This window comes from Aspergillus glaucus (assembly GCF_001890805.1).
Source record: "Aspergillus glaucus CBS 516.65 unplaced genomic scaffold ASPGLscaffold_39, whole genome shotgun sequence".
In the NCBI taxonomy this organism is placed as follows: Eukaryota; Fungi; Ascomycota; class Eurotiomycetes; order Eurotiales; family Aspergillaceae; genus Aspergillus; species Aspergillus glaucus.
This window is the reverse complement of record NW_019170491.1, coordinates 12,636-40,454: the sequence shown is the minus strand read 5'-3', so window position 1 is coordinate 40,454 and position 27,819 is coordinate 12,636. Positions and strand designations below refer to the sequence as shown.

The 27,819-nt window shown below is 49.2% G+C and overlaps 15 protein-coding genes across 15 annotated transcripts; 7 read left to right on the top strand and 8 right to left on the bottom strand.

Moving 5' to 3' along the window:
• Positions 1 to 49: 49 nt before the first annotated feature.
• On the bottom strand, positions 50 to 412 carry ASPGLDRAFT_40436 (Kelch repeat protein; the record flags this gene model as incomplete). Its single annotated transcript, XM_022545219.1, has 2 exons — positions 50 to 253; positions 320 to 412. The coding sequence occupies 2 exons, from the start codon at positions 410 to 412 to the stop codon at positions 50 to 52; spliced, it is 297 nt and encodes a 98-aa protein (XP_022395528.1).
• A 488-nt stretch (positions 413 to 900) lies between these two features.
• ASPGLDRAFT_1096207 (uncharacterized protein) lies at positions 901 to 2,709 on the top strand. Its single transcript, XM_022539561.1, has 6 exons — positions 901 to 1,232; positions 1,288 to 1,454; positions 1,504 to 1,543; positions 1,593 to 1,750; positions 1,797 to 2,321; positions 2,369 to 2,709. The coding sequence occupies exons 1-6, from the start codon at positions 980 to 982 to the stop codon at positions 2,624 to 2,626; spliced, it is 1,401 nt and encodes a 466-aa protein (XP_022395527.1). The 5' UTR covers positions 901 to 979; the 3' UTR covers positions 2,627 to 2,709.
• Positions 2,710 to 3,637: 928 nt separating this feature from the next.
• On the bottom strand, positions 3,638 to 4,218 carry ASPGLDRAFT_86250 (uncharacterized protein; the record flags this gene model as incomplete). Its single annotated transcript, XM_022550374.1, has 2 exons — positions 3,638 to 4,077; positions 4,206 to 4,218. The coding sequence occupies 2 exons, from the start codon at positions 4,216 to 4,218 to the stop codon at positions 3,638 to 3,640; spliced, it is 453 nt and encodes a 150-aa protein (XP_022395526.1).
• A 482-nt stretch (positions 4,219 to 4,700) lies between these two features.
• On the bottom strand, positions 4,701 to 5,866 carry ASPGLDRAFT_53261 (uncharacterized protein). The gene is made up of 2 exons (XM_022547931.1): positions 4,800 to 5,866; positions 4,701 to 4,743 (listed from the first exon to the last, which is right to left on the bottom strand). Exon 1 carries the CDS (start codon positions 5,840 to 5,842, stop codon positions 4,856 to 4,858), a length of 987 nt encoding a protein of 328 aa, XP_022395525.1. The 5' UTR covers positions 5,843 to 5,866; the 3' UTR covers positions 4,701 to 4,743; positions 4,800 to 4,855.
• Positions 5,867 to 6,202: 336 nt separating this feature from the next.
• Positions 6,203 to 7,624, top strand: ASPGLDRAFT_1096179 (C2H2-type zinc finger protein). Its single transcript, XM_022539560.1, has 5 exons — positions 6,203 to 6,387; positions 6,448 to 6,780; positions 6,833 to 7,102; positions 7,166 to 7,212; positions 7,321 to 7,624. Exons 1-5 carry the CDS (start codon positions 6,249 to 6,251, stop codon positions 7,561 to 7,563), a joined length of 1,032 nt encoding a protein of 343 aa, XP_022395524.1. The 5' UTR covers positions 6,203 to 6,248; the 3' UTR covers positions 7,564 to 7,624.
• Positions 7,597 to 8,056, top strand: ASPGLDRAFT_53260 (uncharacterized protein). Its single transcript, XM_022547930.1, has one exon. The coding sequence runs from the start codon at positions 7,631 to 7,633 to the stop codon at positions 7,907 to 7,909; it is 279 nt and encodes a 92-aa protein (XP_022395523.1). The 5' UTR covers positions 7,597 to 7,630; the 3' UTR covers positions 7,910 to 8,056.
• A 531-nt stretch (positions 8,057 to 8,587) lies between these two features.
• On the top strand, positions 8,588 to 10,184 carry ASPGLDRAFT_1508266 (MFS transporter; the record flags this gene model as incomplete). The annotated part of the gene is made up of 2 exons (XM_022542190.1): positions 8,588 to 8,925; positions 8,990 to 10,184. The coding sequence occupies 2 exons, from the start codon at positions 8,588 to 8,590 to the stop codon at positions 10,182 to 10,184; spliced, it is 1,533 nt and encodes a 510-aa protein (XP_022395522.1).
• Positions 10,185 to 10,220: 36 nt separating this feature from the next.
• On the bottom strand, positions 10,221 to 11,339 carry ASPGLDRAFT_138064 (uncharacterized protein; the record flags this gene model as incomplete). Its single annotated transcript, XM_022541581.1, has 3 exons — positions 10,221 to 10,477; positions 10,527 to 10,942; positions 11,002 to 11,339. 3 exons carry the CDS (start codon positions 11,337 to 11,339, stop codon positions 10,221 to 10,223), a joined length of 1,011 nt encoding a protein of 336 aa, XP_022395521.1.
• Positions 11,340 to 13,634: 2,295 nt separating this feature from the next.
• On the top strand, positions 13,635 to 14,253 carry ASPGLDRAFT_86247 (uncharacterized protein; the record flags this gene model as incomplete). Its single annotated transcript, XM_022550373.1, has 1 exon — positions 13,635 to 14,253. The coding sequence occupies exon 1, from the start codon at positions 13,672 to 13,674 to the stop codon at positions 14,251 to 14,253; it is 582 nt and encodes a 193-aa protein (XP_022395520.1). The 5' UTR covers positions 13,635 to 13,671.
• A 590-nt stretch (positions 14,254 to 14,843) lies between these two features.
• On the top strand, positions 14,844 to 15,950 carry ASPGLDRAFT_138039 (D-mandelate dehydrogenase-like dehydrogenase; the record flags this gene model as incomplete). Its single annotated transcript, XM_022541578.1, has 2 exons — positions 14,844 to 15,156; positions 15,211 to 15,950. The coding sequence occupies 2 exons, from the start codon at positions 14,844 to 14,846 to the stop codon at positions 15,948 to 15,950; spliced, it is 1,053 nt and encodes a 350-aa protein (XP_022395519.1).
• Positions 15,951 to 16,009: 59 nt separating this feature from the next.
• ASPGLDRAFT_1096119 (uncharacterized protein) lies at positions 16,010 to 17,744 on the bottom strand. The gene is made up of 4 exons (XM_022539559.1): positions 16,840 to 17,744; positions 16,436 to 16,786; positions 16,309 to 16,388; positions 16,010 to 16,257 (listed from the first exon to the last, which is right to left on the bottom strand). Exons 1-4 carry the CDS (start codon positions 17,735 to 17,737, stop codon positions 16,063 to 16,065), a joined length of 1,524 nt encoding a protein of 507 aa, XP_022395518.1. The 5' UTR covers positions 17,738 to 17,744; the 3' UTR covers positions 16,010 to 16,062.
• Positions 17,745 to 18,659: 915 nt separating this feature from the next.
• Positions 18,660 to 20,850, bottom strand: ASPGLDRAFT_181906 (ferric reductase family protein; the record flags this gene model as incomplete). The annotated part of the gene is made up of 6 exons (XM_022543007.1): positions 18,660 to 19,186; positions 19,235 to 19,399; positions 19,446 to 19,845; positions 19,894 to 20,079; positions 20,137 to 20,198; positions 20,247 to 20,850. The coding sequence occupies 6 exons, from the start codon at positions 20,848 to 20,850 to the stop codon at positions 18,825 to 18,827; spliced, it is 1,779 nt and encodes a 592-aa protein (XP_022395517.1). The 3' UTR covers positions 18,660 to 18,824.
• A 737-nt stretch (positions 20,851 to 21,587) lies between these two features.
• ASPGLDRAFT_1095679 (uncharacterized protein) lies at positions 21,588 to 22,350 on the bottom strand. Its single transcript, XM_022539557.1, has 2 exons — positions 21,730 to 22,350; positions 21,588 to 21,670 (listed from the first exon to the last, which is right to left on the bottom strand). The coding sequence occupies exons 1-2, from the start codon at positions 22,166 to 22,168 to the stop codon at positions 21,666 to 21,668; spliced, it is 444 nt and encodes a 147-aa protein (XP_022395516.1). The 5' UTR covers positions 22,169 to 22,350; the 3' UTR covers positions 21,588 to 21,665.
• ASPGLDRAFT_1095706 (basic helix-loop-helix domain-containing protein) lies at positions 22,302 to 25,785 on the bottom strand. Its single transcript, XM_022539558.1, has 4 exons — positions 25,756 to 25,785; positions 22,735 to 25,690; positions 22,559 to 22,680; positions 22,302 to 22,452 (listed from the first exon to the last, which is right to left on the bottom strand). Exons 2-4 carry the CDS (start codon positions 25,602 to 25,604, stop codon positions 22,436 to 22,438), a joined length of 3,009 nt encoding a protein of 1,002 aa, XP_022395515.1. The 5' UTR covers positions 25,605 to 25,690; positions 25,756 to 25,785; the 3' UTR covers positions 22,302 to 22,435.
• Positions 25,786 to 26,831: 1,046 nt separating this feature from the next.
• ASPGLDRAFT_40425 (uncharacterized protein) lies at positions 26,832 to 27,704 on the top strand (the record flags this gene model as incomplete). The annotated part of the gene is made up of 2 exons (XM_022545218.1): positions 26,832 to 27,034; positions 27,236 to 27,704. 2 exons carry the CDS (start codon positions 26,832 to 26,834, stop codon positions 27,702 to 27,704), a joined length of 672 nt encoding a protein of 223 aa, XP_022395514.1.
• Between the last annotated feature and the right edge of the window lie 115 nt (positions 27,705 to 27,819).

Here is a 27,819-nt window from a genome sequence, read left to right as displayed (position 1 = left end):
TTTTGGCTTTTTTGGTACCTCTTCCTGCTCTCTGTGACCTCTCAAAGAACTAATCTTCAAACTCCAGTCCACAATCCCTCAACCGCACATTATCCTCTCCCAATCCACCCTGCACGACAATCGCATCCTCCCCAAAAATATCAGCATCAAACCACCCCCTCGCATCAGGCACACCACCCATAACATCAACCTCCTCCCACGTCTTACCCTCAATATCAAACACCCACACATCACTAAGCATCTTCCCGGCCCCCTGGTGTCCCAATGAGCTCGGACCCCGCTCCCCGAACAGTATAGCAAGATATGTCTTTCAGGAAACAGAAACAGGGAGTAATGCAGCAATGCTGCGTGGTGTCGGGCCGGGTTTCCCATCTGCGGCGAATTCGTGCGAAGACCAGGACGGCAATGGCATCTATAGTCCAATAGAATATGGCCGGCAGTATGTGGCAGCCTGTCACCGCCTATAGGCGGCGAAATTGAATTGACTTAGACCTGATTGGGGTTGGCGTGGTTTACGCGCATCAATCTGCAGCGTTGAGTTTGACTGTTCCTGAGCATATACTCAGTAGATTGCTATAGCTATTATCTTCAAACTACCATTAATAGAGAATAAAAAACATGTTCTGTTTAGTCGGATCATCTCGTACATTCCGCAACTGGAAACGTGCCTGCCAAGAAACATTCCCAACGTTTCTGTTTATTTCGAATTTTCTCCCCGATTGACATCCCGGAATTGCATATATTCTGGCCAATTGGTTGAGACTGCGATATACAATCGTCTATGCTTGCCGAGCTCGATTTGCCGACATGCCAAGCCCTAACAGGTCCAATGTCAGTTCATCTCGGCCTTCCCGTCCCGAAGCTTGACCTGTGCTGAGCTGCTATCCCTGTCCCTGTCCAATGGGGTAGTTCGTGTATATTCCTTCGCTCAGCTTGCTGTACTCTTGCATGAAAGTGCCGTGTTATCAATTGTGACGCCATGACCGCCACAAACGAACCCACAAACTCCTCCATAGCACGCCGTCTCTACATATCGCACTTCCTATCAACATGGAACTCGCGCGTCTTCGAGTTCGGGTCCGTTCTGTACCTGGCATCTATCTTCCCGAATACGCTGCTGCCTATGTCTGTTTATGCGTTGGCGCGTGGGGCTTCGGCGATTTTGTTCTCGCAGGCTGTGGGGTGGTATATTGATACAAGGGATCGGTTGCGTGTTGTGAGAGTTTCTATTGGTATGCTTTCCTATTATCAGCATATTGCTTGGGAGTCGGGGTCTGACGGATGCAGTTTTTCAAAGACTGGCTGTGGCGGCTTCTTGTGTGGTGTTCTGGTTGCTGGCTACGGGGAGGACAGTGCCGGATCTTGAACTATGGCTGCTAGGGTTGCTTTCTCTATTCGCCTGCGTGGAGAAGCTTTGCGATATTATGAATACTATATCCGTTGAGAGGGATTGGGTTTGTGCATATGTCCTCTTCCTTATGGCCCATACTTACAACGTAATAGGTTGTTGTGGTTGCTATGGATGGTGCGGAGGCCCTAGAAAGTGAGTTGAATATGGCTTAGATTTTGAATAATTGACTAACATTGTACAGTCCTCAATGCGGAAATGCGTCGCATAGACCTTATCTGTAAACTAGTAGGACCGTTCGTCATAGCGATGATTGACGGGTTCTCGACAGAAATTGCAATCGTGGTTAACTTTGCGATGAACATCTTGTCCATATTTTTGGAATACTACGCCATTGAACGTGTGAGTCCTCCAGCCCATGTATCCAGAAAATACTAACACACCGCAGGTCTACCAAATGGTCCCATCTCTCCAAACCCCAAAACAACCCCCACTCCCCACAAACGAACAAACATCAATAACAACCGGCCACCAGATCAACCGCTGGTCAACCAAACAATTCCTCTTCGAAGCCATTTGCGGATCAACACGCTACTTCCAACACAGTGTCTTCCTACCCTCCTTCGCCGTCGCCCTACTAAACTTCACCGTCCTCTCCTTCTCAGGCCGCATGGTCGCATACCTCCTCTCCGTGGGGTATAACTCATATCATGTTGCAATTGCAAGAAGTGCATCTGTTGCAGTTGAGATATCAGCGACGTGGGTTGGACCACTCCTTATGTCGAGGATTGGGGCTTTGGGGGCGGGTATGTGGTTATTGAGTTGGCAGACGGTGGCATTGGCTGGGGCTGCTGGGGCTTTTTTTGTGGTCAGGCCGGAGATCGTAGCTGCTACTGGGCTTGTGGCTGGTACGGTACTCAGCCGCGTAGGAATGTGGGGGTTTAGTCTTAGCGCGCAGATTTTCGTGCAGGAGGTTCGTTTCTTTCCTTCCTGTTACCGTCCATAACTAACAGTGTGTAGGGAGTCGAACCAGAAAACAGAGGCTCGTTCTCCTCGACAGAAGCATCATGGCACAACACATTCGAATTGCTTTCCTACTCCACGACGATCTTCTTCTCACGACCAGATCAGTTCCAGTGGCCTGTTTTGATGAGTTTTATCGCTGTGTTTACGTCGTGTAGTTTGTATGCGGCGTTTGTTAGGGAGAGGATGAAGTATTTTGGTGGGAAGGGGGATGAGAGATTGGGGAGGGAGTTTGGATATGAGGATTTGCCTTAGGTGGTTTAGATGTTGTATTATTAGCGTTATAGATGTAACTAGTTACAATTGTACTTTCATACCTCCTCTCCACTGTAGACGTATACCATTATATAGATACTCCGACACCAATTCCCTTCGCCAAAACCAAGTAACCACCGGCTCATCAGTCACTCAGATAGTCGCCTAACCCATCGGATAATTGCTATCATCAAATTCATCCACATCCTCAATAGACGTCACAGAACCCTTCTCCGACATGCTCATCTCAGGACACGGCGCAACTTGCTTCTGCTTTGAAGCTCTGCGATCACGTCTGTCCACCCAAGCCTTCCGAATAGTACAGCCAGTTGCCCAGAAAACCGCGAAGATCAAGAGCTTCGATACCCAGGGACGGTCCGTAAAACTCCGTGGACTGTCAACGGACGAACAGCGCAGCTTGATATCCTCGGAGTCCATGTCGGAGTCAGATTCGATGATGCCGCAGGTTACCGTCTTATTTCTAATCCGCGAGACGAAAGGCGTACTCTCGGTTTCGTAGGAAGGTTGTAAGATATCGCCAATCGCAGAATCGGCTCTCAGACAGAAGACGGATGAGTCGGATGGCTCGGTTTCGGACCGTAAGTCGCAGTCCACTTTGGAAATCGAGATAATATTGTCTGAAACATCGCTATGTTTCTCATCGTTCTCCGATGGCTGAAATTCAAGCGGAATAAGCTGTGCACGGAGCTCGTGAATGGTTTCGTTCGAGATATCGCATCCATTGGTTGGATTGGTGTTCGTGGGTACAGCGAGAAGCTTCCCGCAGAGACCCAATGTCACACATAAAAGAGATAGGATGTGCATTTTGCAGTTATCAGTTTTGAAGTTGTTTAATTGAAAAATTAAGAAATCGAGGGGATTGGTTTTTTTAAGTCAGTGCTCGATGACGTTGAGACCCGCTGGGTTGCATTAGCGCCGGGAGTCGATAACCTTATTCCTCTGCCGGCTTGGCGGGGATCTAGAGTAGGAGTTGGGTTAATGGAGGGATCATTATGAGCTGCGAGGATTTAGAGAGTGGTAGAATTTGAGGCTTGGAGAGGGCGCTCGTATCTGGAAAAAGTGGGAAGATGTTGAGGGTAGTACACCGGGAGTTATTTGGTGAACGGTATATTCAAGTTCATCGCTATTTGGGATATATAGTTCGGTCATTGAAATGGTGTTAAATCCTAGTTCCTCGTTCTGATTGTGGTTCTGTAATCCGCAAGCAACAGCGGGCGTGGCCATGCAATTCCCCGACAGAATCAACGGATATGACCCCCTGGCTACAATCTCAGTAACGGCCTGAGACGTGCGCCGCATGACTTCGAAGCTGCGGCCGATCTCGCCTTCGAAGTCGTCGACTAGTGGGATCTCGTGTATTTCGATGGTGAGGTCGAGTTGTTCCAGGGCTGGGATTAGGCCCTGGGAGAGGATCCGGTGTGGTCCGTTGCCTACGCGGTGGTCGCGTAGGCCGGTGTGGTAGGGGGAAAGGATGATTGTGATGGTGCTTGTCATTTTTACTTAGATTTTGGGTGGCTTGAGAGAGAAAGGGAAAGATGGCGGTTACATGTATACATACTTTTTGGAGACATGGGGAAGGGTCTCCAATGACGAAACCCCCCCAAATTACTCCCATACTAGTAGAGGTTCTGTCGGACATGGATCCCACTTTCCTTGCTTATTAAAAGCATGCTTGACCAATAACTAGTTAACGTAATCCACGGCCGAGCCGTCCACTTCCTCCGCTACCACCACGAATTTGAAGCTTTGCAACCACTAACACCATTAAATTAAAATATATAACAGACAAAATAACTAGCTATTTACTAGGGCAGCTTTGTATTGTATGTCCAACAGTCCCACAGCCACTACAGCGTGATGAAGCGCGTTGATGAAGCACAGGTGTAAACTAAGAAGAAGGAAGTGGCCATCAATGAGTTGTTTGAGGCTAATTAAAAAGAAAGGGGTCGGCATAAAGACACCCAAGGCCAGGTGCAGGCGCTTCAGAAGACTATTGGGGTCATTACTCGCTACATTATTGTTTAACATGTCTGTCGAAACATATAAAGAGCCCAAGAAATAGAGAAGAACACTGACACCACTCGTGCTGTATCAACCTAATCAACTTGTTATTTATGATAGCACAAGCTAATTATCAGACCATTTTGCTTACTTTACATGCCGTTTCATCCCTTTCGCATTATCTGTTCCATACCTAATCTACCCCTATTATGACTTCGAAGCAAGGAATTCCTGGCTGAACGGATAATCGGTATATCCCGTTGCAGACTTCGGGGTGTAAAAGCTGGATCTGTCGTATTTGGTCAATCCGAGTCCATTTTGAATGCGAAACGGGAGGTCTGGGTTTGCCAAAAAGTGCCTGCCAAATACGACCGCAACTTCGTTGTTTGGATAGTCGCTGTCTGCCTTCTCTGCAGATTCAGGAGTAAATCCACCAGCCAGTAGAACGGGAGTGTCCTTTCCCCAGGTATGCAAGACAAATTCGATCCCCTCTGTCTTTTCGATATCCACGTTGTTGTTCACTCGAGATTCGATCACGTGGAGATATCCCAGCTTGAGATCCCTGAGTTCCTGGACCAGGTATGTAAACTGAGGAATTGGATCAGCCATTCGCATTCCCTGGAAACTACTCCAGGGGCTGATCCGGTACCCCAGTTTCTGGGCGCCAATTTCGTTTGCAATTGCCGTGGCGACTTCAATGCCCAATCGCGCTCTATTTTCGATACTACCCCCCCATCGATCTCTTCGTCTGTTGCAGGTATCCTGGAGAAACTGATCGAGCAGATATCCATTTCCTCCGTGGATTTCCACGCCATCAAAACCAGCGCGTATAGCATTTCTCGCTGCATTTGCATAGTCTACAATGGCGGCCTGGATCTGGTCCTCCGACATGGCGTTCGGGACGCAGGCAAGGTCTGTCAATGGAACCGGGCTAGAGGACAAAATGCCATGACCGGCCTCTCGCTGCAATGTTGCCTGGTCCGCCGCACGACCTGGTGCCAGCAACTGGCAGAACATGTAACATCCACGCGCATGGACAGCATCAACCACCCTCTTCCACCCTTTCACCTGCTTTTCGTTCCACATACCGGGCATGTTCGACACACCACCATGACTCGGGGAGATGATAGAGGATTCGGCGATGATCAGGGTCCCAGGCACAGAGGCGCGCTGGCAGTAGTATTCCATCGCCATCGGCAGCTGTACGTGCTCGTCGTCCGCGCGAAACCGGGTAAGCGGTGCCATGACGATGCGGTGCTTGAGGGCCACATTGCCGATCTGTAAGGGTTCAAAAAGCTTGGTCATGGTTGGATAATGGCACCGAATAGGTATTGACGTCTGTTCTCTCACAATAAATGCAAGTATGAAAGGACGGATAGAGATATATATATATGTGTTCAAGAATGTGCTACGGAGCTTTCTAAGAAGCTACATTTTGTTGGAGTAGCTTAGTCAGCGCCATGCCGAATCCGGTAAAAAGGAGGTCTCCAACTCCTTGACCACCTCCATCGCTCCTCGATGTTTGCTTTTCATGGCATTTTCTCCCCTGATCTCTCCAAGTACAGGGAGGGAATTGCGGTATCTGAATGCGGCATCCACAATGACCTCGCCCTTTGTTGTCACTAGAACCAGGTTGGAGAAGAATGCCCCGTCGACCGCGAAGGACAAGAAACACGCATGCATGCACTGTGGCCGGCGCTTTAGACGTACGGAGCATTTGGACAGGCATATGCGGATTCGTACGATCTTTTGCTCTTATGATTGCGTGCTAAAATTGCATACTTATGATCATCCGACAGATACCAAGGAAAAGCCATTTGTCTGTCATTGTGGAGCGTCATTTACTCGAAGGGACCTCCTCAAGCGCCATGAACGTATTTGCCATTCTAGTCCGTCTGAAGTGGCTAATTTCCAGGGGAATTGTGGCCCCGAGCCGCCAGGAACCCAGGAAATCAGCCCCGGGCCGATAGTAGAGATTGGAGAGGCATCGAAGCCGCAACAAATCACTATACCGGATCAGATTTCACCCATCTACGGGGATAATCAACACCATCCCGGCGTGTATGCCTCGTCACCCGGTTTTGGGGACTTCGAGGGTTTTGGTTATTCCGAAGGACGTGAGTTCTCTGGAAGTAGGGCTGTTGCAGTGCTTCTTTGGAAGAGTAATAATTGACGTGCCAGTAGAAAGCCCCGTTCCGTTCACACCCAGAGGATCAAATCATTTTCAGGACTTTACAAGGTTCTTAGATTCGCTCGGCTTTCCAATGGAATGGGCACCTATTGACCCTAGCTTGCTTGAAAATGATGCTCCTGGATGTGACAGCGTGTCCCAAAATGAACCACTGCGACAACCGGTTACTCGTGCAAGTGATACAAGCCATTATGGGCCGACTCGAAGTCGGCTTCCATATGTGCCCAACCCAGGGCAGGTGCTGGCTTCAATTCCCGAATTTGGTATGGTCAACGATATGGTGTCCTCGGTAGCGAGAAGTATGGCATTTTGAACTAATCCTGCAGAGCACTCGCATTCCCGATGCAAAATAGCTTCATTAATAGTGACAGAGGCACGACTATACCTTATAACGACATTGCAAGATTTTCGTCCTGATATGACTTCATTCACCCTGCCCTCGCGGCATACACTGACCAGGTATTTGACGTTCTTTTTCCAGGGCTTTCACACACACGTCCCATGCATTCACATTCCCACATTTTACTTGACCGATCGCATTCCAGAACTTATCCTGGCCATGATGGCTGTTGGAGCTCATTATAAATTAGAGCGGGCGGAGTGCGGAGAATCTTTTCCACACGGCAAAAGACATTGTTCTGGAGAGACTGTCCCTTCATCCAGAATCTATTCATACAATACAATACTGATCCGTGGTGTCTGTAGGCACACAAAACCGCCATAACCGCAGCCCGCAACAGCTCCGTCGCCCACATCTTCTATATTTGAACTATATATCTCTTGCCATCACTATGTCCTCTCTTACCTACATCAACGAAGAAGGCGCTGGCCAAAAACACAGCGATCTATGCCACTACTCCCAAGCGGTGGTCCTTGGAAATATCGTCAAATGCGCCGGACAAGGAGGGTGGACTGAGACTGGTGATTTGGACGCCAAAAACATCAATGGCCAAGTGGATCTCGCTTTTGCAAACGTGGACAAAGTTCTCCGGGCGACAGGGCTGCGCGGATGGGAAGATGTCTATTCGATCCGCTCGTACCATGTTGACATCGATTCCTCGTTCGATTAATGTGTGCAGAAGTTGAAGGAACGCCTTCCTGACCATCGTCCTATTTGGACTTTGATTACTGTGCCTCGATTGGCGTTTCCGGCGATGAAGATTGAGATTGAGGTCGAGGCTATCAAACATGAATGAGAAGCTAAAAGGAGACTTTGGAGTATTTAAATGTATTTAAAGAAACCTATCGCAAATATGAATAAAGAAAGAACTGCAAGGCAGCTCTTGGGTTCCCTGGTCATACCTTAAATCCCCTGCACGTATAGTTTTGAGTTGCCCGGGTGTCATGGAAAAAGTCTACTGGTAGTAACAAAGCCTTCATGTAATCCATACATCACACACAAAATATGTGAAAATAAGTAAACAGTTTCTAGTCTTTTTCTTTAGCGATGATGCCTGAAAAATCCTCTGCGTGGAGATATTTTCATGACGGTCTAAATAATTCAACCATCTCCAACGGCCACCTCCACACTGGTTCGGAGACTTTCTTTTCTTCTTAGCAACCAGAAGTGACAAATCTCCCACTAGAATTAATAATGCAGCAGAGATTCGGTATAAAATGACCGAGATATCGAATCTTGTTCGAGCATTGCAATTCAGATCAGTGTGATGACCAGCCAGTAAGTCAGTCTTGCTGGAGACCTGCATTCTTTCTTTTCTAACCCTCATACCAGCTTCTCGATTTCTTAAATGCATCTCCACTGTCTGCGTGACAGCTTTCTTGGACAATGTTTGCGCCAATTTTGGAGGCCTTCTTGGTTGAAGTATCCTGAAGAGGATCTCCAATGGCAACCAACCTTCGCATCTAACGCCGAGAAGACAATACTGGTCGAATGGCACTCCGACCACGACGAAGAAAACCCCCAAAACTGGTCACAACTGAAAAAGGCCTTTATTCTCTTAGTTATCGGTATCTATAGCTTTGTTGTGTATATGGCTGCGCCAATTTATACCCCAAGTGAGGATGCATTCATTGAAGAATTCGGCGTGAACAACGCAGAAGCGTCCCTTGGCCTTGCTCTTTACGTGTATGTCAAAAGATTCGATTCCTTATTCATCTGTTAATATTGCGTGTGGCTAACTGAAATGAAGCTTGGGATATGGTGCCGGCCCTCTCTTCTTCAGCCCTCTGAGTGAAATCCCTCGCATTGGACGAAACCTCCCCTACGTCCTCTCATTCTTTCTCTTCTGCATTGTCAGTATTCCTACTGCACTGGCACCCAATGCAATTGGATTTTACTTCCTGCGTTTCCTTCAAGGATTTTTCGGAAGCCCCTGCTTGGCCACAGGAGGCGCCTCAATAGCAGACGTGTACTCATCCGACGTGCTCCCGCATGCGATGACAACATGGGTATTTTGTGTCTTCTGCGCTCCAGCTATCGGCGTACTGGCATCTGGTTTTGCGATTCCAGTGCTTGGCTGGCGGTTCTCAATGTGGGAGATTTTGATGGCCGCTGGTCCCATTCTGGTCCTGCTTTTGTTGTTGCCCGAAACCAGCTCTGCCACAATTCTTCACCGACGTGCTCGGCGCTTGAGAAAGACAGAGATTGGGAGATCCTATAAATATCAGACTGCTGCGGATATCGCCCAAGGAGGCCTCTCTTTCTACTCGGTTGTACAAGAGTCGCTGCTTATTCCCGCGAAGATCACATTTCTTGACCCGGCAATCCTGTTTTTGAATTGCTACACATCTCTGACCTACGGCATCTACTATTCCTTCTTTGAGGCTTTCCCAATCGTCTACCGGGGCGTATACGGGTTCAATCTGGGAGAGATGGGGTTGGCATTCCTGGCTATTGTTGTTGGGACGTTCATCTCATTCGTGATTTATAACCTCTACATTTACAAGATCTTCATCCCCAACTCTAAAGGCGGTCGAAAGCCGGAGGACGTGTTAGTTCCCGCTCTGTTCGCATGCTTTGGACCGTCCATTGGCCTGTTTCTTTTCGGATGGGCTGCAAACCCAAATGTCCATTGGATCGTACCGACAATTGGAATCGTCATCTACCCAGCATGCGTGTTCATCTTGATGCAATGTATCTTCCTCTATATTCCAGCGTGCTACCCACAATACGCAGCCAGTGTGTTTGCTGCCACTGATTTCACCCGGAGTGCTTTTGCGTGTGGGGCTGTCGTGTTTTCGAGGCCACTCTATGAAAACCTAGGGGTTGGCCCTGGATGCAGCTTGTTAGCGGGTCTAACTATTGGATGTGTGGTTGGGATTTACGTACTATATCACTACGGAGAGGCCTTGCGGCTCAGATCGAAGTTTGTACCTAAAAACTAATTTCGTGAATAAATTGGAGCAAAAGGACTGATGTGTTCATTGGCTCTCTGCTAAAGAAGCGGCGAACCTTTGCTCGCAAATATTACCATATATATCCAGGCCCTCTCCGATTACCCCTAGTATCGCCCACTGCTCATTCCCTCTTATCAGTCTAGCCCATAGCTTTATAACCGCGAATGCCAAGCAGACACAATTATAAGATAATATGGGCCTAGACCATAGGTCGTCATCGCCCGAAGTCCTTCCTTCTTCAACTATATCCCCTATCCAGCTAATGAAGCAACTCTCATGATCTAATAATATCAGCATATTTCCAAATTTTAGGGGCAACAATACACATACCATCAAGCGGCCGGGTCTTCTGACAATTGGATATACAGAAAAGCCATTTACTAAGGAATATTGCAAGTTCCAACCCACATAATGAATGCTGAATACTCCAAACAAATGCATGGCTCCGGGAAACAGAGTTGACACCCAATTTGACTGGTATACTCAGAGCATGTGTCGCATGCAATATTGCAGAAAGCAAATGAGGCCCGGTAGGGAGAGGCGGCATCTGGAGTATTCTCTCGGAAATTTGCTGTGGGTCTCGACTTCTAAGGATTTTGCATGAGCCTATATTGAAAGCCAGTCGAATATATGCAAGTCCCAGTAATGCCGTGGAGGTGAAAGTGACTGGTCCGTTGGGATTGCGGGGGTCAAGACTTGATTCAGGTGCTCGTTGCCACTGAGACGTCCATGTATGGAGAGCGTTCCTATAGAAGAATCAAATTCAGTATTTAGGGTTATTGAAGATAATTATATGAGTTCTTACCTAATAGCTTCCTTTTGACGATTGAGCAAGGTATGATCCTCATCGGTATATGGGTGGTTGAACGCCTGCTGAACCAGCATGATTCTTTGGATCAGAGCATGCAAAATAATGCAATTTGCTAAAGGAGATGGAACCGGTTTGGAGTTGAGTAAATCCGGTTCGTGGGAGCCGTTCAACATGTGAGAGAGCGTCTTGAAAAAGCATATGAGGGCTTCCTGATCTAGGTTGAACTTGCTACGGAGACTAATAAACGCTGATTTATTGTGGAGGCAGTGGATGACCCCAGAGAGACATATACAGTAAGCATTCCTTAGAGTACATTCATGCTTGACTGACATATTGATGGGCTTGCTGCCCTCTTATACTGCTGCCTGTTGCTACTATAGATTTAAGAACTCCAAGATCCCAATTGCGAAATTTTATGGCCTGCTCAAGCACGCATCTCACAAGACACTGCATGTGCGACCACTAGGACGCAAAACATCCGCATCGTCTTCTTTGTGGCATCCTGGAGCGAAACATCCGTCAGTTCCGCCTGGATATTTCACCACCCATATTGGAAGAAAAACATTTCCCATCGACTAGCCTCGCTAAGCCAAAATGTACTTCAAACTATCAAATACGGTTGTCGCATTTATCTTTTCCCTAAACATCGCCGCTGTGGTGCATGGAGCTACAGCTAAATTCGAAATTGGCTTTCACATTTTACAGAGAGAAACTCTCCCAAACCCTAACGCCAAGGCGACGGTGAAACTACCTAAGCTACATTCGGCTAGAATGCAGATCATTAACGTCTGTCAGAATGGGTATGTAAAGTACCTGACAAGACCAATACTGTACACCTAGGCGTTGAATTGTACGTCACTTGCAGCTGGCATCTTCGCCCGAGCGCCGAAGCTGTCGCGACTTCCATTCGACCCCCACTACGAGACGAACACCCACGGCACAAAATGGCTCCAAATCTCTCCTCCTCCACCCGAGAATTCATTCGCGATATGATTTTAAGCAAATCACTGACTACGGCCCAGATCGCTGGTGCCGCAGAATACAGCCCGCGATCCATCACCACCATCCGCAGCAATCTGCGGCAGTCCGGTGATACCAGAGCACCCTCTATTCGAGTAGGCCGACCGCGTAGTATTACGCCACTAATGCTGGAGGCTCCCTGCGACCATCTACTGGAAAAGCCCGGACTATACCCCGACGAGATGGCACTTTTTCTATGGGATAAGTTTGGCATATACGTAATAGCCTCCAGCATCAGGAGAGCGCTAATCTCCAAGAAATGGTCCAAGAAGACCTCTCGCCAAAAGGCGCGGGATCGGAATGCCGATCTTCGAGACTGTTATCTACACAACCTATCCGTGTTTCGGGGCCCGACCGACGGGGTCAGTTTTCGAAGATTTCATCGAGGAGCTCCTAGGGCATTGCGGGAAGTGGCCGGAGCCCAAATCCGTTCTGGTGATGGACAATGCCTCTTTCCACTATTCCAATCGGATAGAGAAAATGTGTTCCGATGCGGGTATGAAGCTAATATATATTTGCCGCCCTACTCGCCAGATCTGACCCCTAGTGTATCTCAACGAAAGGGGGCAAGTGGTGAATACAGTATTATTGATAATTCATTTCGCAAAATATTCGTGTTATTTATTCATTTTCTAGATATCGCTACAGAATTCAAACCTGAAAAACACTTGCGTATGATTTCGCCCACTGGGTGATTTCAGAAACGAACCGGCGCGCTACTCCCACACTAATCCCCTGCTTAATAAAAAATCCTGGGTCTTGATCATAATGAATCTGCTGGAGATCAAGGCCATTGGCGAGTGCCAAGTCTCGCGCTTTGCAGATATCGTCCTTGAGGTTGTCCCTACTCACCCGTGATTGCTGCCACTTACTATACTCCTCCACTGCCACATCAAGGAGACCAGGTATCTCAATCGGTTCGGGCGCCGGAGTCTTTGACGCGATTAAATCACAAGAGATTGGGTCATTTGTACCAGTTGCGACCGGTTGTGATACCTGATTGGGGAGCACAGTGGTGTTAATTGGAGGGCACATCGATCTAGGTGGAGCATTAGCATGGTTTTTGTGCTTCGCTCGTTGTCCTCGGCATAGAGCTGCTCGCGGAGGCTGTCCGGGATGTTGTCATGGGTTTCCAATTTCCCGCCTTTCTCCACATATCGGACCAGACTTCTCAACTGATGTGTTCGCAGCTTATAGTGTCCTTTCCCCACGGGGTCTTTCCAGCAATATTGACCTTCATAGCGGCATAGGGGGCCAGGGTAGCTGGCCGGTCTAGTCAACCGACCACCCAATCAACTACTCATTCCCACATATTCACACGGACCCATGTTCATCTGACCTGTGTCCTGTCTTGATAGTCCCTATACGAAAACTGTAACTTTGTTTTTCCGTGAAGAAAAACAGGGTTACACAGTTCCTCGATGTTTTGCCGAGCAAGTTCCAGCACTTGCTTCCTTTTTGAAGTCAGGTAATACCAAATTTGTTCTACTGCGGGTTAGAGAGGAGATGGCCCATACCGTGGTTCATTATCTCTGTACAGGTGATTATCAAACACTTCATGATCCATCTTCAAAAGGTATTGCAAAACGGCGGATGTAGTACAGGCGGGGCGTCCTTGCCTACTGTACGGGGGTTGGATATGGCATGCCCGGCCTCAGGGCTCATGCCATGCGATACATGAAGACGTTTGACAATGCTGTTGATATTCAACAAATTCTGGTCCTAGCCAAGGAAGCCTTCTCCACATTTGAAAGTCATCTTTTGAACTCCGAGTATCCTGATTATATACGCGGAAAATTGGAGGGTGCTGTGGAAGCGAACGGAGACTTTTTGAAGCAGTATGGTTTTTTGCAGGGCTTTGGAAACCAGTCCATGTTTGACAGGTTCATGGTGGAAAGCATGGTGTCAGTGTATTCGAAGAAGATCTCATCGCTCAGCAACGAGAATAAGACCCTGAAGGCTGTCAATGAGAGCTTGTGCAAGGACAAGGATGAACCAACTTGTCCTCAGAAACCGGGACCTACATGGCCGCAGACCCTTTCAGTGTCCGATATTCATGAGTCCACCGTTGTTCCTACGGGGTCCGCAGGATTGTTTGAAGATGATCGCTCTGGAGGGTCATCAAGTGATGCAGAATCGGTAGATACTGACCTTGGGTTCGTCAGTATTGGGAAGAACAATGAGGTTCAGGAAAAACAACCAAGTCATGTGGAAGCGAGCGCATAAGGATTTGGGTCAGAACTCATCATTGTGATGGTTGCTCAATTGCTCTCCCTCAATTTCTAGTTTACGTATGGCTAAATCCATTGCTCGTTTCGAACTTTTCATATCATTCAATCGGACAGCCGTAATATATATATATATATGTGGCTAGCCAATGAGATTTTACAAACACAACCAACAGACACAATCGAGTAATATTGCCCGAATGAACACAGTACAGTGCTCACTCCACAGCAACTTGCGTTCCCAACCAGACTAGCAACGATGCGTGTTGACAATCTCCGAATCGGGCAAGTCTGAGGCCATCTCGGGATCCGGATCCCCGCATTCCTCCACACTCCCACAACAACACTGGCCAAACACACTCACACCGTTTCACATCCCTTCTCAGTATACCAGAAATGCATGTTACTCCGCATTGCGACCGGCCATGTCCCCGGGGTACTCCTTGCCCGGTGGTCGGATTTGCATCGGCAATCGGCCTTTGACGGCAATTGACGGCGCATACACCTGGTATATCTAGCCATTCCGCACCATCGACACAAACTAATTGAATTGTTCAAGTCTAAATCAAGTCTAAACAAAAATTGAAAATGGCCAAACTCCGCGTCCTCCACATCGGCGACAACATCAAATACAACCACGACGTCTACCAGCGTTTCGCGTCGGAATTCGAACTCATCCAACCTACCGCTGCCGAGCGCCAACGCGATGAATTCATCCGTGCCTTGAAAGAGCATCGCTGGGGCGATTTCGATGCCGTCTTTCGTCCGTTCTGGAATACAGGTGGTGAGATGGGGAGATGGGATGCGGAGTTGATTCCTCTTCTCCCGAAGTCGGTTAAGATCATGGCGTCCGCGGGCGCTGGGTATGACTGGGCGGATGTGGATATTTTTGCTAAACATGGTATGCCTTCTTTCCCTATATGATGGAGGAAATACAGTTAGCTAATAACGACAGGAATCATTTACTGCAACGGCGCAGCAGCATCCTCCGAATCCGTCGCCGACATGACCCTCTTCCTCATCCTCGCTATCTTCCGCAACTTCGCCTGGTCGCACCAGGCCGCACACTCAATCAACCCCTCGCGCTTCCTCGACGCACACCAGAACTCTCCCTTAACCGCCTACAACCCCCGTGGCCGCTCACTGGGTATTATCGGGATGGGCCAGATCGGGTTCATGATTGCGCAGAAGGCTTACGCTGCGTTTGGCATGAAGATCCAGTACAATGATTTGTTCCGCAAGAGCCCCGAGCAGGAGAAGACTGTTCAGGCGACGTTTTTCAAGGAGTTGGATGATTTGCTTGCGAACTCGGACTGCGTTGTCGTTGCGACGCCCTTCGCGGGCCAGAAACTCATCACAACGGAGCGACTGCAGAAGTTCAAAAAGGGATCGCGGTTTATTAACATCGCGCGTGGATCATTGGTCGACGAGGAGGCGCTTCTGCAAGCACTTGATAGTGGACATCTCTCTGGGGCAGGACTGGATGTGCATGATAACGAACCGAATGTGCACCCGCGCCTGGCGAGTCATCCCAAGGTCATGATGATGTCGCATAATGCTGGTGGGACGATTGATACACATGTTGGCTTTGAGAAGTTGGCCATGGAGAATATTGAGGGGTATTTGCTTAAGGGCAAGGCGTTGACGCCGGTGAATTTGCACATGTTGCCGAAGGGACCTTCGAGTAAGCTGTGATTGCTGAGGCTATATATTACGGTAATATCCAAAATCAAAACGTTTTTCAGTTTAAATATAGTGTACAGTTCATATTTACAGTAGAGTAGTGTCAATGCATGGTGGTTGGCAACTAATACCACAACGCCTTGTTCCAATACTCGCTCTTCGCATTCGCCAAATCATCCTTCTCGAGGTGCATGGTCGAATTGAACACGATCTGGGTCGCGTTACTGCCATACTTAGGCCAGTAGATTTTATCATTTGGCCACATGGTGTTGGGGTTGCCGGTGTGCACGAACGAGAGCAGGTATTTCTGCATTTTCCTCTGCACGTCATTAGCATATACTGAAGTAATAGATTGGGAGAGGATACATACCGCAACACTTGGATTAATAGGCGAGCTACTACCAAAGCCGCTGGTGGTACCGTTACCTGAGAGGCTGTACGTGCTGTACCCTGTTCGCCATTAGCATGAACATACTTAGCATTGAAGAAAGACATACAATAATAACTCTGATCAGTCCCATGCGTCGCCTTCCCCAGGTCAACCATCCCATTCCACGTCTGGTTTTTCAACGCCCTCGTCAGGGCATAATCATGCGCCGTCATATCAAACGACTGCTTCATATCTGCGAACCTCAGTCCCGGGCTCGTGTAGTCGGATTCTGGGTACAATTCTAGTAATCTGCTGACGACAGCGTCGGTAATAGACGGGAAAAAGAGGCGAAGTTCCTTGAAGATGTCGAACGTAGTGCTGACCCCGGGCCAGGCTTGGCTGTTGTTTTCATGTTTCTCGTGGGTAATCACGAGGGGACCGGTGAAGTTGAAGCGGTTTTGGTAGAGTTGTGCTTCGTCTGTTGTTGTTAATACGAAGCATACCAGGTCAGGAGCAAGGGCATGAACGTACAAGTATCACCAACAAAATCCCCATCAACCCTCGGCTGCAGCTGGTAATCATATTTCCCAACCACATCACTCGCAGCACCACTCAACTCCTCAAACCCCACACTTCGCATACAATCCAAATGCCCCCTGTTACACCCCACAGCCCTCGAAACATTCCTCCAAAACATTTCCGCCTGATGGTGTCCAGCACCCGGCACATACCCAGGAGACATGATATAAGCCTGATTGTACAACTGCTCCGCGCGTCCCGCGAAACGGGTCATCTGGAAGATGGTCTGCGATGCACCGGCTGAGAAGCCTACTGCTGTAATCCGGTTGGGATCACCGCCGAACGCGTCGATGTATTTTCTCACCCACTGGAAGGCATGCTGTGCGTCGTAGAGGGCGACGTTCGATGCCCCCCCTTCGTGGAGAAGGCTAGGGCCGTTGGCGTTTCCGGTAATTCCGAGACGGTAGTTATACGCGACGAAGATAAACTCTTTGTTCAGAGCGAACAAACCCTCAGGTGTGTTATCCGATTTGCTTCCGCTGGTGAAACCTCCGCCGTATGACCATACCACGACTGGCAACTTCTTCCCGTGGGTATTAGCAGGTGCCCAGATATCAAGATATAAGCAGTCCTCGGTAGACGCGCAGTCGACGTCTGCGTCGGCTAGGGTGCCGTCGTTAACCGCTTGTTCAACAGGTGGCCATTCTGGTTTCGCGAAGCGGAGGTCGCCGGTTGGGACGGTGGCGAAGCGGATGTTTTGGTATTTGTAGTAGCCTAGGGATGCATTTCCGGCTGTTGGGATGACGGTTGTGTAGTCGAGAGTGACGGAGGGTGTTGGTTGTGGGGACTGCGATGCGGAGGGGATGGCAGCCACCGATGCGGCTAGAAGGAGGAATGGGGTGAACCGCATGTTGTCTGTACAGATTAAGCTCTGCAGGGTTTATAAAATTGACAATCTGCCACGAGCTACATATATGTACCTGCATACGTAGTACAACTCAATCCGGCTAACCCGAAGACCCGGAGGTTGGTCTCGGATAACCCGAGATTACTCTACGGGGTACCCCTTATAGACCCGCCCCCGCTGAACGTGGCCGAACCTTAGTGTGATTAGTCTGGGGCAGATGACGCGTAGTTCAGTTTTGTGGCGTTATTTGTCAGACGTTGGTGGTCGAAACGGAACCCTATCGGAAGCGGGTGTATCCAGAGTTCCGGGTCGGAAGGGGCATCAGGAGAATGGTGATAGATTGGGCTACAAGTAGAGCTCGTATGTCATAAATGACTGCTGTGAAAGGTGTAAGCAGAAACAGTTGATTCCACGCCCCTCGTGCTACCGAACTTGTCATGTTGTCCTTAACGGGTAGACATGATATGGTAAAGAGAAGTGCTTTTTGTGAACTAGATTGAAGTGGAAACAACGAACCTGTAGCCAGAGACCCCACGACCTCACTAACATGAAACTCAGCACTACTTTGGGGTAAAATAGCCGCATCAATCACCGATGCAGCTCCAACCATAAATGCTAGCCCGGACACCACCACCGTTGCTCCCATGCGTTTCGCGAAGCTGAAGTTGTGCGGGTTCAGCGGATCATCTGTGCCCTGCCAGCCAACGAGGATTTTTTGGTTGGTGAGTCATTTTCATGAGGATGTCGCTCGTGCGGATAATTATTGGACTTGAGGTCATCGGTTAAGTTGTACACGCGGGAATCCACTGCCTTTCTTATCTGAAGATATTAAAGATACGACTGCATCTTTGAAGATACCGGAAGCAGAGGAAGCAGTGGCCTGTGTTTTCAGTGCCTAGAATCTTCAGGGAGCCCGTATTAAATACTCAAGTCAAGAGGGTATTATTGCTAACGATCTGCGGCACTTAACATAATATCAATAAGATATCCAGAGAAATTGAACAACAAAACAAGAACACGACCAGGTGGTATTAAACAAACAAAAACTCACAAAACAAAACCAAACCCAGAAAACCAAAACAGAAAACTATCAAGAAAACGACTCCTCATATAAATCAACAACCGTCCCCCCCTGCCTCTCCCGAACAGCCCTCCTAACATCATCCCCCATAGCCCCCGGCCCACAAACACTAACAGCCATAGCGCCGACCTGATACACCTTTGCATTCTCCAAAATATACACAAAATCGGGCTTCCCCCATTTTATCGTGACGGGGACGTTGAGAGGCGCGTGGTGGGCCCAGGGGTTGGGGAGGGTCACGTATTCGTCGGTTGTGGATTGGGGGGCTGTTATGTAGATGTGGATTGAGAGGGTTATGGTGGAAGTGGGGGAGCGGAGGGCGGGGTGGGACATTAGGGTGGGCATCCAGGATTGGATCCAGGTTAAGTGGTCTGGTTTGTTAGTGGGTGTGTGCGGTGGTTGTGGAGAAGGGGACGTACCGATGCTCCGGACAACCCAGATCAAGCTGACCTGCCGTACTGCTATGGATCGAGGAGTGAAGAAGGTATTGACGAACTCGTGCAGATACGATATCGGATGCGTGATACCGATTCCTCCTGCAATGAGAAGAACAGTTCCATAAGACGACAGAGAATGAAGTCCACCTAGGCACATTAGCACACCCACTCAAACTAATAAAGGTAAACCTACCAAACGGCCCCTCCGCAAGAGCAGTAACCTTCAATGACCCACCAGTAGTCTTTCTCGCTTTCTTAAGTAGTTTCTTCGTAAACCCATCTCTCCCCTTAATCAAGAACGACATCTTATGCCGCTGCGGACCGCCAATGAGCGTATTGAGTGAATCCCCTGAGCTGCGTTTCTCGTTTACATCGGCGCGGTCCGTTGATGTCCATGCGACGGAGAACGGATGTGATGTCCATAGTCCTAGTGTCGGGATGTAGAGGTAAAGGTATTGACCTGCTTTGAATTTCCACGTTCGGGCCATTGCGACATCGACTCGGGCCACGTCCGCAGGGAGGACTTCGACAGTGGCTGTCGTGAATTGCTTTCCGCAGTTTCGCCACAGGAGACATGCTGCGCGTGCAGCTCGCTGTTCGGGTCAGCACTATAGTTGTTATTGTAGAGATGGGCGGCGTACCTCGAGACCCCAAAGAATTACAGTTCCGAGAAGAACCCGTTGCTGAAGAAGATTCTTAAGATGGTACCACAATGCCACGAAAGACATGACAGCCAAGAGTATATGCAGATGAAGAAACGTTTCGTACCATGCATGACGCAGCGCCGACATGGCTTGGAAGAATATTAACACGAATCCGATCAATGCCTATCAATATTGAAAGTTAGAAACATATCCCACATCAACTGACAGACGATAACTCACCACCAACCCGTATATATAGAAAGGTTCATTCCACATCATATGTTTCATTTCATCCATGCTCACTACACTTCTTAGTCTGTGACTCTCGCGGAATTAGGAGAACCACTCACTCAAACGAGCTTTCCCGGCAACCACACAAGTCATATGAACAACCGCTTCCACAGCCATAATCCGCCCAATCCATCGATGAAGAAGATTAAACGCGTCGAACGAGATACCCAACAACGGAATCAAGGGGTTATTCCGACCTGCCGTTAATACCAAAGCGGGCGAGTTCATCACGGCCAAATGTCCAGCGGCGTACTTGAATTGGAACGTCTTCTCTTGAAATTCGGCCGGCCAGTCGATCAGGCAGAAGAAGAATACAATATTCAACGTGATATATCCCAGTATCACGCCAACCTCTAGTCGTAACGGTATCGTACCCATGTGCAACCGGCCCATGAGTTGGAGTTCGCGGTTATGGCGAGTCGAGAATAATGGCGCGTATAGAACATGTCTCTTGAATTTGGCATGAAGCCCGCTGATCTTCGTATACTTTGACTGATCCTGGTTTTGAAGTATCCCGCGCAGACGTCGACGATGTCGTATGAGAACCCCTATGCGACAAACAAAAAAGACACCCACCACACCAGCCAAAACGTAAAGAGGCGTCGCCAATGCCGGGTTCATCGGGAGCTCCCCCTTCCCTGATCCTGCCAGTTCTACCCCCATTTCATATAATTCTGATCGAAAGCACTCGTACGCTGAAGAAGATGGATGTTAGGGGAGAAACCAAAGCAGGCCAGCAGCTGCGAATGCAACCGCTCTAGGTCAGCAAGCAGGTCCAACTTTGGCGATCGAGCGACTTGCAAGAAATGGGGAACAGGATCTGCCATTACTAACCAAGAAGTCTGCTATGTTGGGGTAAGACCCTATAAGAGAGAGTGGTGTCATGGGTGCCATGCGATTTCTATATCAACAGCCTCGGGTGACTGTCCAATCACTCCGTTTCCATCACCGGGCCGGATGACGAATGGAGCTGCCACATACGGCTTTCTTCCATGTATGGAAAGAGTGGGAAGTGCAGAAAGCATCCATTGGCGGGATGCAACCCCAGGAATGTGGGGGACGGGCAAACATGTCTGTCATTGTTGAGGGATGTATACTAGTCACGAGGTCATGGACCTGAAGCGCTCATGAGTAATCGATTAAAGAGTATATAAAAAGAGTGAGACAAATCAAGCAGTACAGACCTATTCAGGCTTGCAGACAGGGCCGCATAAGGCAATGCTGACTGCGATGAAACCGCGCTTCCGGAAGCGGAAATCAGGCGAAACGCAGGGATGCGCGGGTTCAAACCCCATTCTTAATAGAATGTGGTACTGCATGAGGAAAGAGACATACATAGTCGTACGTCAGCCTTTGTTTGCTAATTCTTAATTTTGAATTGACCCGGTTGTGTTGTCCAGCCAGCCATTACCAAAGCAGGGACATAGAAGCACGTATGCGATTGCATACTACGTCGCTGAATTTGGTTCACGCCTGTACTATGCTGGTTGAGAAAAGATCAGCATGTCAATATCATGGATATTGAAAACTCCAGAGACCAACCTTGGCTCTGGATCCGGCGGCCCGAGGTCGGATTGTAACAGTGGTAACCCGAGAAACTTTGAAGCCATTCGGGTTTGCTCTCCCCCGTGCAGAGCCAGAATCTGCCGCAGAAAATGGCCTGGGCCATGTGTGATAACCAAATCATCGGGTTGAAGGAATCGGTAAGCCCGAAGATTAACAGCCAATTTGATTCGCATGGCCCTGACCCGTGGTTTCCGAGCCGCGGATCAAATGGAAAGAACATGTAGGTTCGGGGTTGAAGCATATCACCATCTGGCCGCAAGCGGATAATATACTCGCATCCTGAAGGATTCATGCCCCAAACACTGATATGCAACGACGGTAAGAGCGGAAGGTGCCGCAAAACTTGGAACCAGTAACAAAACAAGGTATACGAAATCAAAAGTACGGGGTCCAAAAAGCAGAAGTATTTGAACATTCCAAAATTGTACCTGCGTAGGTAACGCAGAACCCCGAGGCACAATATCTATGGCCGTAGACAGATGCAACATCAATATCCAAAAAGACACAAGGTAGCATTACTAGAAAACATTCAAAAGAACAAACACCATATCTTGCACCGAACGCACCCGAAATTATGTAGAAAATATCCTCCATTATTGGTTTATACCATAATCGAGAGGAGAGATCCCAGAAACCCATCACAATCCACCAGCGCCTTGTATGTAGACAAACCTCTACCTTTTCAGCGAGGAAACACTCCTTGAAAAAACAATCCATAAGCCCATAAGACAGCAAAATTATCATTTCATACACATCCATGAAGAAAAATAGTATAGAAATCACGATGTCGAGAGAATAGGGGCACCTTCGGAGCAAGCGTTTCCAAGTCCTTTATGACTGTGGCCCTTGGCACCGTCACTGGACGGAGCTTTAGATCCTTCAACTTGGGTCGGAACAGCAGCAGGTGCATCCTGTTTCTCACTTCCGGCACCGCCTTCAGCCGACTGCTTAACCGACTTTCTTCTCTTCTTGTTCTTGCGCCGCTTGGTCTTGAGCTTGTGCCCACGGAGTCGAGAGTAATCCGCGACGTCGACACCGGCACTTTGGCACAATGATGTGCATTCCTTCTCAACGACATCTACGAGATCGGACGTGAAGCCGTAGAAAGAGGGGTTGTAGGCGTTGCGGGCCCAGTACATCAACTCCGCAGCGACACGGCCGAGGTTCGGGAAGGATGTGGAAGGGGCGACACGTTCGCGATCGCGTCCTGGCTGTGGCACCTCCTCGTCCGCTTCATCGTCGGCAGATGAGGCAGCAGATGCGTTTGGTACAGGGGACGACGTTGTCGAGGAATCTGAGGATGAAAGATAATCTGTGTCGGACACGAGCACATGGAGCAAATGGTACACGGAAGCAAATCCCAACAAAGTCAGCTCAACCGGATCGAGAGGCAACTGGTTGAACCAGTTAATCGCTTTCTGCATCGTGAAAGAAGCAGGGAGAGATGTGTCACCGGTCGTTCTCGCGGAAACGATGGCGGCAATCATGGCACAACGGACTGCGATGCAGATTTCCTCGCGAACGGAGACAGGAAGTGACGAGTCCAAGAAATTGAAACCGTGACTCTTCTTGTTCTTTCCGTTGTCGCTGGGCAACGCAGCAAGAACAGCGCCAATGTTCTTGACACGATCTTGTTCAAAGAAGATGGCCTTCATAACAAGGGCACGCGTGTGAGCGGCCGAAGGTTGAGGAGCAACATTGAGAGCAAGACTGATCTTGGATTTGAAAAGGTCGCGGCTCTGCTTCGAGTCGGGGCCGCCAGAGCTAGCTTCGAAATACTTCAAAAGGGCGCGCTGCAAAAGGTGACAAGACCACCAAGCAGCAAGGGCGTCCAGGGATGACTGGATGGCAGGATCCTCTTCGACGATATCCAGAAGCGCTTCGTGATCGTCACTTGCCTCCTGTGTTGGACGGTTCCACGTGAGATTCGCAGCCCGCTGGACGATGCTGTCGATCATGACGTCTTCGCTGTCAATAGAAAGGAGCGCAGCCAGATGACTCGGAAGGGCATCCGGGTGATCCTCTGGCAGCGAGCGATGCATCTGTCGAGCCAGGTCCCACTGGTAACGTGCAAGTGCACGAGCCACATCGTTCGAAATGTGGAAGGTCCAAGAGCCAGGGTCTCCGACCCTCCAGAGCAGGATGCGACAGTGAAGCGCTTTCAACATCATTCTCATCGGGCTACGAGGCAGAGTGCCAGCAGCAAAGATGGTCAAAACAAGTCGACTCTTGCTGATCTCGGCATCACCACCTGCTAGCTGAGCATCGATTGCAATATCCCATGTCTTCACACGGCCCTTCTCGTCTTCCTCGGTAACTCCCGTGATCCAGGAGTAGAGCTTCCATCCCATAAGACACCTCAAAACGTATTCGGTGCATCGAGATGTTACGACGTACCACTCTCGGAAGAATCTATGGCGCGGGACACCAACTTGCTGGATACTCGTTAACCAGGCTTGTCGTCTGAAGTTGTACGGGGACAAGGACGATCCGGATGAGGCTGGTACTTTCGACGAAGTGTCGGAGTGCTTGGGTTCCGCGTTGAAGAGGTAAACAAAAACCACGAATGCGCTTCCAACGACGAGAGAGGCCAGGATGCCAAAGTGGATGATGGCCCTAGCATGCCATGAAGCCCAGTAGCTCCGAACCACGGCATTCCAGTATGCTAGCGACGGCGAGTTAATCTGAGGTAAATATCTTAGAAGGTGGACGGGAACCGCCAGCAGTCCCTTTTCGTTAGATTCGGTATCCTCTTCAGTGCCCATGCCTTCAAGAACCATCAATCCAGCAAGGGCACCCAGCATATACTTGTTTGGGAAGTTCGACCGCTTACGGCCGCTGCCACTTGCTTGCGTCGTTCCATTCCCACCGGAAGGATATTGGATGTATGATTGCGACCAGGCGTTGTCTTTTGACGGAGCCTGCATCTTCTTGAAAGAGTCAGGCACCTGGAGCAAACCCTCTGGTGGATACAAGGAAGTCGGGGAATGATCGCTAGGTGCATCCTCAGTATGCGAGAACACACTCGGGGAGGAGCTCGCCCCTGACTCTGTGTAGTTACTTGGGGACGAAACCGAAGCGGCGGATGTGACGGTTTGTTCGGCAGCTTTATCCACCTGGCGTAGTCGGTTCTTCAACGCGGTGTTTTCGTCCTCGAGTCGTCTGTTGCGAATTTCCAGATGCTTGATGTAGTCTGTTGCTTTCGACAAGACGGACGCCTTGTTCAACTTGCTGGCCGGTGTGACGCCATCCGCATCTTCGTCGTCAAGCAGCGTTCCATTGGTACCCTTGGAGGTAGCTCGTAGACTTGGCACGCTGTCTCGCAATTCGGCAATCTTGTCGTTCAGGTTCGCACGGTATCTCTTCTCGATGACATTGTGGGCCCGCTTCTTAGTCGGCATCTTCTTTCCACCATTCTGAGGGACTCCGCTGACCGTCGATCCATCATCGTCACTGCTCGTCTTTCGCTTCCGAGTCATGCCTAAGGATTCGGGGGAACCGGAAATAGAAGGTTGGGATTGCTGTTGGATGCCGTCACTTGGGAGTATGCCACTCCGATTTCGGCCCGAGGCGTCAAATGGAAGACTTGGCACGCCGTGTGCGATGTCGGGGGAGAACTCATGCTGGGAGAAGTTGGCACCGAGCGAAGTGTTTGGCGATGTTAACGAAGTGTTGAAAGGAGCGTTTTCCTTAGGATCCGAAAAAATCTGGTCGTCCCATCTCATCCATTGCGTCCAGTCCTGCGAATCATCGGTTGAGGGCGGAATAGCGTCCGTGTGCGAGTTTTTTCTATCGGCGGATTGAACGGGAGAGAAGAGCTGAAAGTCGTTTTCCATGCCGGCGAAGGACATTGTTAGTTTCTAGAGGGAGGCCGCAACTGAACCATGGAGGCACAGCGCGGTATCTGACTACTATTGATAGCAATTGGGAATAATGTCTTGTAATCGTCAATGAGCTTGCTCTAGGTTGAAGTAGAGACTCGACATAGGTGAGTTAACTCACGTCCGGACTGTTGGGAAATGTCACCGTGAAGTAGTAGTACCTGGCAGTGGCGTGGACAAACCCGAACGGGCGAGCTGCGGGCTTAAAGTCTCGTTTTCGCAAGCGTGGATGCTGATCAGCAGCAATGAAGAGGCGCTAATAAGAGTCTAGGATAAGGACAGTGGAGTCGGATTCAGGGCTGATTGGGTTATCAATCGGTAGCGATGGGGAGATGGCGAATCTGCACCGAACGGAGCTGGAAGAGTAGAACAACAGAGAGTGCTGCAGGTGGTCAGAACAATATTCCTGTGTCTTTCTGAATTGGCATGTCTGTGGCAATCCCGACTCCTGACTCGAGGATTGCAGTGAAACTCACCAATTGCAGAAGGAGGCTCCGTGGGACGACGGGAGTCAATCAGATCTTATCACAACGCACTTCTGGTCCACTAACGCCGGAACTGCAGGAGCACTGACTGTCGTTTTTCGTGTCTCGTTTTGACGCTGGCTGTTAATTATCTGTGGCGTGCCTGGCAGCGTATCAATCGTCGTCCAACATAGTATCTCAACGTGTTGCCAAAGGGAGAGTCCAGTCCAGTTCGAGTGCTGACTGAGCGAAGTCTCGCTTTCCCGTAATTCTCAGTCGTATGATCGCGGCTCAGGGCGTTCCCGACACCGCTCGTTTTGGTATTACCGTGGGTGACGGGGGATTGCTCGGGGTTTGCATTGTTTGTACACGGTATTGAATACAATACCGTATCAAGTACCGTTCCGCCCGAGTGGGTGCGAATTGACCAATCATTTTTAAGAATCAGTTCAATTCCGCGGTGATATCACCCTCAAGAATAGAACTCGTGCTATTTTCTCTTTACGGATAGGCTTGTACGGGGTATTATTCCCAATAATTGGGCGCGAGAAGCCTAGAATGCTGGAGCCAAAACAGTTTGTGACCTACAAATATGCACAGCCTGCAAGGTCAGAGCGAGGGGAATGTGCGATAAGATCATGTAAAATCACGTGATTTTATCGGTTATCGGATTCCTACTGTATTGAACGACGAGTTTATCTTAGATTCCCTATAATCCGCGACTAACAAAGCTATGGCAAATCTAACGAGCAGTTTCTCGAACCTCGGTGAAGTCTTCACAAACATCACGGAGTACGTCAAGTTGCAAGACAATTTCCGATCAAGACTGGAGTCCTACAAACCAACCGGAAAGCACGATGATACTACCAAGTTCCTGCAGAAAACACTCATGTATCTCCCTCGTGACGGCAGAATAAATCTCATGGAGGAGGTGCAGTAATGCACCTCAGATAAATAGCTACACGATTTGGCTGGGCGTATTGACCATGGTTTCCTCCGTCCATTGGCAGCTGCCGGTCACAGAGCAGTGCCTTTTCACAGCGACTCAGATGGACCAGACTCAGGGGGTATACTCCGCGAGAAATGTCTTGGAAGACACGGCAATATTTATGTTGCTACAGGGGCTTACGACAATAGCCAGGATCCTATACCCCCAGGCAAACTAACCGCCAGTCTAGAAGCAGTCCGTATCTTACCAGGTACCCTTGGATGTTTCTCAAATGAAGTCGAACGACAGCAGGCGTCTGCTATGTGGAAGAGCATCCACCGCTACTTTCCACGCCTGCAGTCGGAGTTGCATTTCGGCTATGAAGACATCAATAGTATTCGGAACGTAGTTATGCTGGAGAGTCTCCTAGGTGATGAGTTCGAGTTGTTCACTTTCACTCTTGAACCGACAGGCTGGGCTCAGCATCAGTACCACATGAAAACAACGGCTGGTTTGAATACTGCTCATCAGTCGTTTTCACCTGAGGAGAGAACTGTAATGCTTACTTCGTACGATGATCGATATCCACTACCTAGTCCGATTCTGTTCGATGTTCACGCTGCGATATCGAATACCTTGAAGCCACTGGCCGCGGGATATTGGTGTCTGAGACAATAGACGAGTATAGAGATAACGACGGTCTTGACGGAGATGGCACAACGGACGTTGCGCGTCTTTTATTGGTCAGTAGTCTTGCGTTGCTGGCGGCTGCTCTGGATTGAAACAACGGAAT

Excerpts from the sequence above, each read along its gene's own strand:
- ASPGLDRAFT_1096207 (XM_022539561.1), top strand. The coding sequence starts at position 980 with ATGACCGCCACAAACGAACCCACAAACTCCTCCATAGCACGCCGTCTC. Across the intron at positions 1,233-1,287 it reads TGTTGTGAGAGTTTCTATTG|TTTTTCAAAGACTGGCTGTG; the intron begins GTATGCTTTCCT and ends TGACGGATGCAG. Across the intron at positions 1,544-1,592 it reads TGGTGCGGAGGCCCTAGAAA|TCCTCAATGCGGAAATGCGT; the intron begins GTGAGTTGAATA and ends AACATTGTACAG.
- ASPGLDRAFT_53261 (XM_022547931.1), bottom strand. The coding sequence starts at position 5,842 with ATGGCGATGGAATACTACTGCCAGCGCGCCTCTGTGCCTGGGACCCTG.
- ASPGLDRAFT_1096179 (XM_022539560.1), top strand. The coding sequence starts at position 6,249 with ATGACCTCGCCCTTTGTTGTCACTAGAACCAGGTTGGAGAAGAATGCC. Across the intron at positions 6,781-6,832 it reads AGGACGTGAGTTCTCTGGAA|AAAGCCCCGTTCCGTTCACA; the intron begins GTAGGGCTGTTG and ends ACGTGCCAGTAG. Across the intron at positions 7,213-7,320 it reads CTTCATTAATAGTGACAGAG|GGCTTTCACACACACGTCCC; the intron begins GCACGACTATAC and ends TTCTTTTTCCAG.
- ASPGLDRAFT_53260 (XM_022547930.1), top strand. The coding sequence starts at position 7,631 with ATGTCCTCTCTTACCTACATCAACGAAGAAGGCGCTGGCCAAAAACAC.
- ASPGLDRAFT_1096119 (XM_022539559.1), bottom strand. The coding sequence starts at position 17,737 with ATGCGGTTCACCCCATTCCTCCTTCTAGCCGCATCGGTGGCTGCCATC. Across the intron at positions 16,787-16,839 it reads GGATTTTGTTGGTGATACTT|ACGAAGCACAACTCTACCAA; the intron begins GTACGTTCATGC and ends TAACAACAACAG. Across the intron at positions 16,258-16,308 it reads CTATTAATCCAAGTGTTGCG|AGGAAAATGCAGAAATACCT; the intron begins GTATGTATCCTC and ends AATGACGTGCAG.
- ASPGLDRAFT_1095679 (XM_022539557.1), bottom strand. The coding sequence starts at position 22,168 with ATGTTCAAATACTTCTGCTTTTTGGACCCCGTACTTTTGATTTCGTAT.
- ASPGLDRAFT_1095706 (XM_022539558.1), bottom strand. The coding sequence starts at position 25,604 with ATGTCCTTCGCCGGCATGGAAAACGACTTTCAGCTCTTCTCTCCCGTT. Across the intron at positions 22,681-22,734 it reads CACAAGCTCAAGACCAAGCG|CGGAAGTGAGAAACAGGATG; the intron begins GCGCAAGAACAA and ends TGAAGGCGGTGC.